The sequence below is a fragment of the Anabas testudineus genome, chromosome 9 (assembly GCF_900324465.2).
Source record: "Anabas testudineus chromosome 9, fAnaTes1.2, whole genome shotgun sequence".
NCBI classification, from domain to species: Eukaryota; Metazoa; Chordata; class Actinopteri; order Anabantiformes; family Anabantidae; genus Anabas; species Anabas testudineus.
The window spans coordinates 6,049,739-6,059,472 of record NC_046618.1 but is presented as its reverse complement, the minus strand read 5'-3'; the positions used below and the strand labels follow the sequence as shown (position 1 = coordinate 6,059,472).

Here is a 9,734-nt window from a genome sequence, read left to right as displayed (position 1 = left end):
AAAGAAACAGATTTGTGCTTTTAACATGTGTTAGTCTTTCATCTTCCACGCAATATGTTAGGTTGATTCACAAAACAAAGATTTTATTATTTGCTTTTCTTTACTGGGCATCCAAATTCTGTATATTAAATGTCAGTATTAGAGAGACATGTAAAAACCACAGCTGAGTCTAACACATGATCCTTCTGCTCTGCATGTGTACTGGTGCTGCACCGTTCTACTACCTGTCCCATAATGAGAAAGCAAACACAACCTTATTGCTGTTATATTGACTGTAACACAGCTCCCACCATCAAATACAGGAGGACCTTGGCACGATGACACAGGCTGTATGACTTTTTTTACTCATCCATGTTAGATAAGGTGTTGATAAAAGCTACACCTGCATTTCAAATTCTACATTATGAACTGATAGTCTAAAAACACCAAAGCATGTTTATCACGATCAAACACAGAGTGAAAGGTATATTTAAAAAAAAAAAAGCACATTACACAGTATGGAAAATTCTGAAGGTGCAAATTTTGAATGTTACATGCTGTACTTCCTTCTCACTTCCTAACATTATTCATTATGATACTATTGGGTTAAAATGTCCTTTCAGTTTTAATAACATTTCTTAAAGGGGAAATGACTGATTTTACACATCAAAGTCTGTTTACAGGACAAGGGGAGCACTTCTGCACATGTGATGAAAGCTGAATAAAGCTTTGTAAAGTCTGATAAATTGCGTCGAGCATCACTCGAGGGCTATATTTGCCACTGCTAACATAACACACCCAGCCTCTTTTGCATTCCAGCCAATGTAGGTGCCAGGTTTTGACAAGGAAGAAGAAACAGGGGAACAACAAAAAAAAAAAGAAGATATCTGTGATTTTATTCCTTTTACTTTCATTGTCCATTATGAACCTAAGAAGTACAGTTCCAATTTGGTGGAGTACTGGTCTATTTTAAAGGAACAGTTCAACAAGATTCAAGATTTTTGTTTTAAAGCAGCACATTTTGGCAAATGTGGTTTGTAACAGGTTGGTTTTAAGGAGCTGGTGCAGGGACTTTATTTGACTTGTTTATCATCCTGAGGTTGCCAGGTAAGTCGAGACCCTCTGAAAGGACCAGAAGAAGCGACTCCAGCATGGTCAGCAAACAGTTCAATATGTAACATCCCTCAAAACTACAACATGCTTTTCATACATTTGAGTTTTGAACTTAATATAGTGTATAGCGGGGTTTGTTTCACTCCACTTTCCCTGTTAAAAGTACTTAAGCTAGTTGTTTTCTAGTTGCAATTTTGTCATACTGCTCATTTAATTCTCATTTTCTGGTTGTTGTACATGCCTTTTTTTAAGCCAGACACTTTTGCTTTTATAATTTCTATACTGCCGTTTTTTTCAAATGCACTTTGAGCTCAAATTAACTTGCAACTTCAAAGAGAGCAGCTAACTATGAACCAGATGTAGTGTGAATCTGACGACCACATACATACCAGAGAAAAACCAAGCCTGTTTAAAAGGGTTACTAATAGTGAGAGTTAAACATGCATATGCTGCCGTCAACCACATCTTATGATTCCAGAGCATCAAAACACGACTGAGAAAATCTTTGATGCAACAGCAGCACATTACTTTTTTATGTGCCACTGATAAAGAGTTCCCATGAGATGTGCATGGAGCTGTTAATGATATTTTAAAAAATGCTCGACACGAGAAGAAAGCCTCGGCAGAATTCATTACATGTGGGTTAATTTGAGTGCTAATAGTTTTTTGATGATTGGACCTGAGTGATACATCTGAAGCCCTGTAAATCTCCACCACGGTCTGAACAGAGACAGACTAAGGTAATAAAATTTGTGCAAAACATCTGAGACAAAATAAAATAAAGGCAATTATAGACCAATAAAAGACTGTCTTTAGTTCTTTATAGCAGCAGAGGGGAGACAACATATAGCCTGTCTATATTTCTGGACTAGGCCACTCGCACACATAAAATAATGAAAGATTAAATAAGACGGGGCTAATCTGAAAGTGCGTCACAAGTTAATAATTAACTGTCCCTGTAATGTGTACATACCACGGTAGCTCAAGAATTATGTAGGTGAGTGTCCAGACTGGACTTAACTGAATAAAATAAAGACATAACCTTCACAATTTGAATTCATAATTACACAGTGCAGTTATTTTCCATCTATAGGGAAATGCTACAAATGTTCACAGGTTGTCGACAAAGGATCAAATGTGTCAGCTACTAAGTCAGTTGAACCTTTGCTTTGATGAGGCTGACAAAAGCTCAGCCTATGTGATGTCTGTTTTAAGATGAGGTGGGGCATTTCTGATCACTCCTCACTTCCTTTCAGCGTAAGGAAATGTGCCGGACACTGTTAAAGCCAGGAATACCTTATGCAAAGGCAAACTGAAGGCAGGCTAAGCCACACATCAGCATGAGAACAAACACAGTCATGCAACCCTAAGAGTGAACAATATGTGCTCCAGGGATGCTTTGCATGATGATTTCCCTAGCAGCTTCTTCATCGCCCCAAAGTGGTGTTTTATTGTGCTCGCTTTTCGTGTTTGCATTCCATTGTTACTGGGCAAGTACAAATATCCTGCTTTATGGACAAAAACCTCAGACAGGCCTTCTACTACGTTTTCTGAGCCCAGCCCTCATCCATCTATCAGCGGTGCCCCTGTTCTACACGGGGCCCCCCAAGCCCTGCTCACCACCCCCCAGCCTCTTCTTTGACATAACGCTGTAGTGGCTTTCCGGGCCTTTATGCTGGCTGTTGTCTGAGGCAGATTGAAGACCCATTGTGTGCGTCAGGCCCTGTCCTGAGTGGCTGGGGGGTGGAGGGTGGGGGGACCTGCTGGGCTGCGAGTGGAGAGACAGGAATGCGCATATGAATGGGCTAATGTGTGCTGGGCACCTGCTGATAGAGGGACGGTATGCCCCTGTGAGTCTTGTTCATCAACCAGCTTGTTCAATTACACGTGCTGCAGTAGTACAGTATTGAAGAGGAGATCTTAATGAATGAGGTGTCAGTGCCATTGTTTTGGTTGTTAATAATTATCACAGAACCGGATGCTTTGTTCTGCCCTTCTATTGTGCTCCAGTCTCGCTCTCCTGGATGAAGTTAAAGGTACTCAAAGTATTAAAAACAATAAGAGTAGCTGATGGATTTTGATTGGATGGGGGTAGGCTCATTTTAATTTCCTTTATATACGTTTGGGTAGCACAGTCTACAGACAACTATTTAAAAGTTGTAAATTATAAGTAAAGTAAAGTATAAGTAAATTATATGTAGAAAGTTGGTAACTATTGCTGTCTGATAAATGCGCTGGGGTAAAATGTGCTACAGTAGTAATCAATATTTTTCTGGATCAAACATATTTGCATTGCAGCTATTTGAAATTAAGAACAGGCATTGTATGAATTTATTAAGGTAACATAGTCATAACATCCCCATCAATAAAAATAAATTACATGGAATATCTTTGGAATGACACACGGTAAGAGAAACCTTTGATGTGAGAGTTTGCTGCCTATACAAAGAAACTAATCACGCACAGTTTTCTGGGGGGGATTTCTGCCCGCCCGTCCTTCTAAGCAAACAGTCTTCAAATCTCGAAGATTTAGGAGGACCAGCTTGTGAAGCTTTGTGCTTAGTTCCTATAGGACAATTTTGTTCTAGGTTTAAGTCGTGTAACTGTCTGGGCCATTCGTTCCTGATTTATGGCTCCATCTGTCTTTCCTTCAGTAATGTGAATCCTACTGGTTTTATGAAAAGAGAAAAAAGATCCATAACACGATGTTTCCACCTACAAACTCATATCTCTCTACATTCTTATAGAAATCTACAAGCTTCTCCAAGTGTTGCACCGCAAACAACAATCAGCGTGATTTGTCTTCAGTGATGTGCATTACCTGGTGTTTTTTGTATTTGCTTCTTCAAAGTATTTTTGAGATTTCTGTCTACTCTTCTGACTAATCTTCTTACTACCACATGCAGAAATCTTATGAGTAATTCCTGCTTATTTTTGGTTGATGGGGGAGTGATGATTGTTCTGCTTGGGGATGACAGCCCCAGTGGTGCTAAGAACATTTTAGGCCTTTATTCCACGTGATTGTTGAAAAATGAAGCTAAAAAAACAAAAAAACAAAAAAAAAAAAACTAAATTCACTTCAAATGTATTTTTTAATTGTTGCTTACTTTGATGTAAGAATTTCTGCAGGTGGTAGTCAGTATGTTGCAACTCGACTTTTCGACTTTTCTTACAAGTGGACATTCATTGTCTTAGAGTGTGCACATGTAGCCAGAAAAAGTTCAAGTGCATTGATTTGGTCTCAGAGGGATAGTTCCCATGCAGATTTGATAGGTGATGCATAATAAGTGGATTTCAACAACAGTCTGGTATGATCTAGATATATGATCCCAAAAGCTTCATTAACTGTCCTCTGACTCATATAGTAAGGCTTATGGGTTGTTTGTCTGGCCATGCTTTTGAGAAGATTACATCTCCATAATCAATAAAAAGAACCCTAACCATCCACCACAGAGTCTGGCAAAATAAACTTTCCCCATCAAATATGCCCACAATAACACTGTGCACAATTTCCTGGGGAAACCTTTTCATAATTATGGTTGTTGCATTGCCAGGACATTCTGACATTATCCAGATGTGTTGCATTTTAGTCCAAGTGCGGCTGCAGGAGCCCATATTCCACTAATCCTGCTTCCATATCCAGTGTTTAAATCACTAGGAGATCTAAAGTATAAGGCGAAAGAAAAGCACATATTACATATTTAAAATTTAAAGCTAACAAGTATGACATCACATGGTTGTACTGTATATGTGTTTTGCTGGATCATCTAATGAATCTGACATTTGCCATCGTCGCAGAACTGGTTGGCCCGAAAGATCTGAGCTGCAGCTCTCTGGGCTCTGGCTCCCATCACCCGCTGACCTGGAAGGTGGGAGCGTAAGATCTGCAACATCACTTCAACCAGCAGACAACATGCTGCTTTGAAGTGGGAGTGGAGCTAAATTGGATTATGCAGCATCTCTTAAAAGCAGCTCCTCCAGATTTGATTACACACGCCGCCTCACACAACACCCACACTCCTACTTTCCTGATGCAGATGAGACCATGTAGTCCTCCATGCCTGAGCCTGGAACTCCACTTCTTAATGTGTGCCCATCTGCCTGCCATTTATCTGATTACATCGGGGTAGCTCTGACAGGTCCGGGTCTGCCAGGGCAGCTGGGAGGCCAAAGAATAGTGTTAGTATTATACAGGTATACACAGGAGGGATTGGGAGTAGGTGACCATCTAATCTATCAAAAAAAGTATCCGCATAACAAAATGGCACAATGGTGAATTGCAAACTTTTTAAGAGCTGAACTCTACTTTTTTATAGCCACAAAATCTACTAAATTACAGCATAGCATAATTTGAAAACTGGACTAACAAACACAGAGAAAAGACTGTTCTCACTATCCTCTCTTAAGCTAGAGTGCAGTTTAAAACAAAGTCCAGAGCACAGATTTCAAACTCTATGCAAGCATGGCACACAGACCACCTTCTATTTCTGAGGAAAATAACAACCAGTCCTGGTTTAACTTGGGCTCATTATGGTGGAAGTGGGTTCCAGGGCCAGGAAGTTTCATTGCTTTCCAAATAAATCTCACTAAACAGAGCCGTAATCCAAATTCCTCATCCTGTGGAGTCCTCCCCAAGTGCTCACATTACAAGAAAGCTCAAAAGTTAGGCATAAAAATCACACCTTATCCTTATAGTTCATATATCTTATGTGTATAGCTAATTTAAAAAAACATGCTTTTTGAAAAAAGGGGCGCAAAAGGTCTTTTTTTCCTGACAAAGCTACTGATTTTACCCGACCAGACCAGTTTCTGATTGTTTCCACATAAAGGGGCAAAACAGCTTTCAAATTCAAACCAGCTCATGAAAAATTATCAAAAAAGAATGAGGCCCTTGAACATTCCTCTAGTTTTACCGAGTGACACAGAGGGTTTTCATTACCTCGCTCACTGCTAGCAAAGTTAAAACACTGACTTTGATTATGCTGCGTGGAGCCTGGCAAGGGAACAATCACTGGGTGCTGAGGGCGTGTGTGATAAATGTCAAAATGACTACTTTAATTCAAACAGAATAATGTGCTTTGGTTTGTTGTGTCATTTAGAAAACAAACAGGGATATCTTCTAACCAAAGGTTGAGCAAAACCTTGTTATCACTGACATGTGGCACTCAAGCCTGAAGATCCTGGTAACGGCTCCTCAGCTGTGAGGAAGGAGGGACTTGTCAGTGAACGTAAACAGCTCTCTTGGCTTACTTCGTCGAGCTAAACCCACTCTACCCCACCTACCCCCCCGACACCCCATCTCCCTGTGCTGTGTGGCGTCAGCTGGAATGAGCTCCAGATGTGGCCTGGCACCCCTCCAGTCACGGCACTGGATGTGGTTTGAAGGTAGTTTGGAAGCACCACCCACCAGTGGCCCCAATGAAAGTTCCCAAAACTGCAGCAAGACGTTTTTGTCATGGGTTTGTAGTTGTGTGGACAGCGGGAGTACAAAAGAAGTGCAGTGCCGCTCTGCACATCTGTGGGGGTCTGAGAGGAAAAGCTATCTGCACTTTGATGCTACTTATTGAACGTGCTTTGAATAAGTAGGTATGTGAGACAATTGTTCAAACTATTTCCATGTGTTTCACTAGATATGGAATTATCAACATCCTTTATTTGCCCCCAGGCTTCCATCCTTTGTTTCCTTTACATATGAATGAAGAACAAAAAACAAAAACAAATGGAAAAGTGTCCTGTTTCTGATCATCTCAGTGAGATTAGCAACTAATAACTGCTAATCCTTTATAAAAGTTTAAAAATTAAAAAAAGATTTAGCTCGAACGTCCAATAAAGATCACAAAGGTATCAACCAAGACACATACTGTATACAGAATTAGGTCCTATAGTTTAGTTTTAGTGTAGCTGTACAGTTTGATCATTATTTCACTGAAAATACAAAGATTACAGACCATCAGCAGCTGTTCTCTGTGTTGGAAAGTGTAAATGCAGCAGTAGGCCACAAATACTTGTTAAGATACAAACTTAACTCAATTAGCACAATAGAAGCTGAGACATGTTGCTTTGGCCAAATTTACAGACAGAGCTTGGGTATTGCTAAATAATCTGTCACAAATACTTGGACTTATCTGCAGTTCTCAAATCATTTAATAGTTGTTGTATTATATTGATAACTTCATCAATACAAAGTAATGAATGGTGTATCTTGGCATATACAAAATTTGGCTGAACAGCGGTGTCCATCCATGATGCTTTACTATCAGCTGTATCAGCCACACCGATGCTTTTGTTTCTGTCTGTTACTCTGTTTAGTTTTCCTACAGTGGATTGGGAGGATCGAATGACGGCACTGCGTTTAAATTGCCAGCTAATTCATATGCTGCACTGGGAATAAAAGATTGCTGTTCGTAAGACAATAGCTCCCCCTGCTGCCAACTATGTAAAAAGCCCAGGACGTGATGATTTAATTTCACATTAGTTTGTTGGACAAATAAACCAATACAGGCAAAATGTTGCCCTCAGTTTTATTACAAAACGCTTCATCAAACAAGGCCAAAGTCAACAATAATGAATGCTACAATCTGAGCAAATACTGCTGTCTACAGTGCATTATTAATGTCAGTAACCTTCAAAGTGACTCTAATCCAACATTCATTAACCACTTCCAAAGAGTTTGTAAGATGCTTGTTTCAAATGGTGCAGAATTTGCATATCATTACTGAGTCTTTCAAATGAATCTAATGCCATTAGTGTTTATGCGTTGCTTTCTGACGTTCTCAAGTTAACCAACTTCAAATCCTACACATTAGAGTAAATGCACCCTAGTTTGAGGTTTCATAGATTTCTTTTGCTTAGGAGTTGTAATTTTTACACCAGCAGTAAACCAGAAATAAAAAAACAGGACAATGTTGTGGTATGAAGCTGGAAAATGCAAAGTTATGTTCAACTGCCTTTTTTAATCAGGAGCTCTTTCGTTGTGTAAAAAAAAAAAAAAAAAAAAAACCCCAAACATAAGGCGAAAATGATCCTGAGGTGATGCTTAAGCTGCACCTCACCTCATATGTTTTGAGCTTACTTAATGTGTCCGAGCTAAGCAACTCAGCAGATGCAGCGTGCCTGTAGTCACCGAGGTGGTTTTAACAGCTCCTGCAGATCTGCCTTCTGTGCTAGCTGGTGAGGTAGCTGCAGCCTCTTGTTTGTCTGGCTGCAGAGTGCTGGGCAGTGCTCAAGAAGAAGTAGACACACTTCTTCATGACCACGTTCTGCAGCCTGCTCAAGCATTAAAGAAAGATTATCAGACTGTCTCTCTGGAACAGTTTCATTATGTTCTGCTAGTAATTGTGTACCTTATGTAAAGGGGATGCACCATCATCATCACAGAGCATTGGATCTGCCCTGTGGTGCAGAAGAAGCCTAACAACATCCAGATGACCGCAGTAAGCTGAGCGGTGCAGTGGTGTGGCACCGCCTCGTGTCTCGGGAGATGCACAAGCCCCATTCTCAAGAAGAAACTTGCATACAGCAAGATGACCAATGCGACTTGCATAGTGCTGACAAACAAAAACACATACAAATTATACAGTAGTGTAGGCTCAGGATAGTGGATAACAGAGCAGAGAAATCTACCCAGCAACCTCACCAGAGCTGTATATCCTGATGAGTCTCTCAGGTTAGGGTCTGTGCCCTTATGGATCATGGACTTTACCCTGTCCAAGTCTCCATCCAATGCAGCAGACCAGATCCCTGTATAGAGGAATGACACACAGCACAGCACTGGATTTCACTGACAGATCAGCCAAATCAGGAATGAAAAGAACAGTTCCATGTAATTTAATAAAAAGTGTTATAGGCAACTATTTCACTTTGGAGTGGGTCACCCCCTTTTTCAAACCTCGTTCAAAATCCATTTCAGTCAGTGTCTGGTAAACACTAGGAGATGAAACTGGATGGGAGCAACACGAGCAACGTTGGCTGTCAGACGACATAGTGCTAACTTAAACAAACAGGATGAAAAGAAATGAATAACGCTGGCTTTTGAGTTAGAATATAGATCAACCATGGGATTAAACGTGTGCTATCTTACACTTCCGTGTTTCTTCTTCTATCTTTAACGTTAATGGTCTACAACGATTTAGTGCACTACCACCACCAACTGGTCAATCTTCCACACACACAAGCCCCAAAATAAAGTTAAGACGTCAATGAATGTTGAGCCGAATTACAAAAATATGTTATATTTAAATTAAGATCCTAGATTTGTCTTGAAAACCTAAAAACTAGGTAAGCTTTCGCAAAGACCACCCGACGCACGTCGCAACGTGGCTACGTGTGAAAGCTCCGACCAATCACAGAGCTGCAGTCAGAAGGAACACTTCAGGTGCTCTGTGAAATCGGATTTTCATCCTAGCGACACATAGTTTGGACAGACTACTTTGTGCTATGGCGACATAATAACAAATGCACTGCTGCATTTATACAGCTGATCATTCCTTATATTTTTATATCATAAAAACGTATACAACATGTCTGTTACTAATGGCTGCTATAGCTCCTACTTTTACCTACATTGCTTTAAAAACAATACATGTATATGATGTAAGAAATGTAGTGAAACTACTATGCAATTTGTCTCAGGTAGTAATAAA

At 40.1% G+C, this 9,734-nt stretch overlaps 1 protein-coding gene across 2 annotated transcripts; it reads right to left on the bottom strand.

The window, feature by feature from the left end:
* Positions 1–3,424: 3,424 nt before the first annotated feature.
* ankrd39 (ankyrin repeat domain 39) lies at positions 3,425–9,401 on the bottom strand. Of its 2 annotated transcripts, none has more exons than XM_026343649.1 (5): positions 8,981–9,401; positions 8,729–8,832; positions 8,436–8,639; positions 8,165–8,358; positions 3,425–5,251 (listed from the first exon to the last, which is right to left on the bottom strand). In XM_026343649.1, exons 1-4 carry the CDS (start codon positions 9,072–9,074, stop codon positions 8,212–8,214), a joined length of 549 nt encoding a protein of 182 aa, XP_026199434.1. In that variant the 5' UTR covers positions 9,075–9,401; the 3' UTR covers positions 3,425–5,251; positions 8,165–8,211. The 2 variants fall into 2 exon arrangements, with proteins under 2 accessions (XP_026199434.1, XP_026199435.1); XM_026343650.1 differs by lacking the exon at positions 3,425–5,251 and having other exon boundaries at positions 7,597–8,358; positions 8,981–9,082; positions 9,173–9,401.
* Between the last annotated feature and the right edge of the window lie 333 nt (positions 9,402–9,734).

Bases quoted from the DNA above. Each gene is read 5' to 3' on its own strand.
- ankrd39 (XM_026343649.1), bottom strand. From the start codon at position 9,074: ATGTCGTCTGACAGCCAACGTTGCTCGTGTTGCTCCCATCCAGTTTCA. The intron at 8,833-8,980 runs GTTTGAAAAAGG...TCCTCTATACAG, and splicing joins TGAAATGGATTTTGAACGAG to GGATCTGGTCTGCTGCATTG. The intron at 8,359-8,435 runs GTACACAATTAC...ATGCTTGAGCAG, and splicing joins GTGCATCCCCTTTACATAAG to GCTGCAGAACGTGGTCATGA.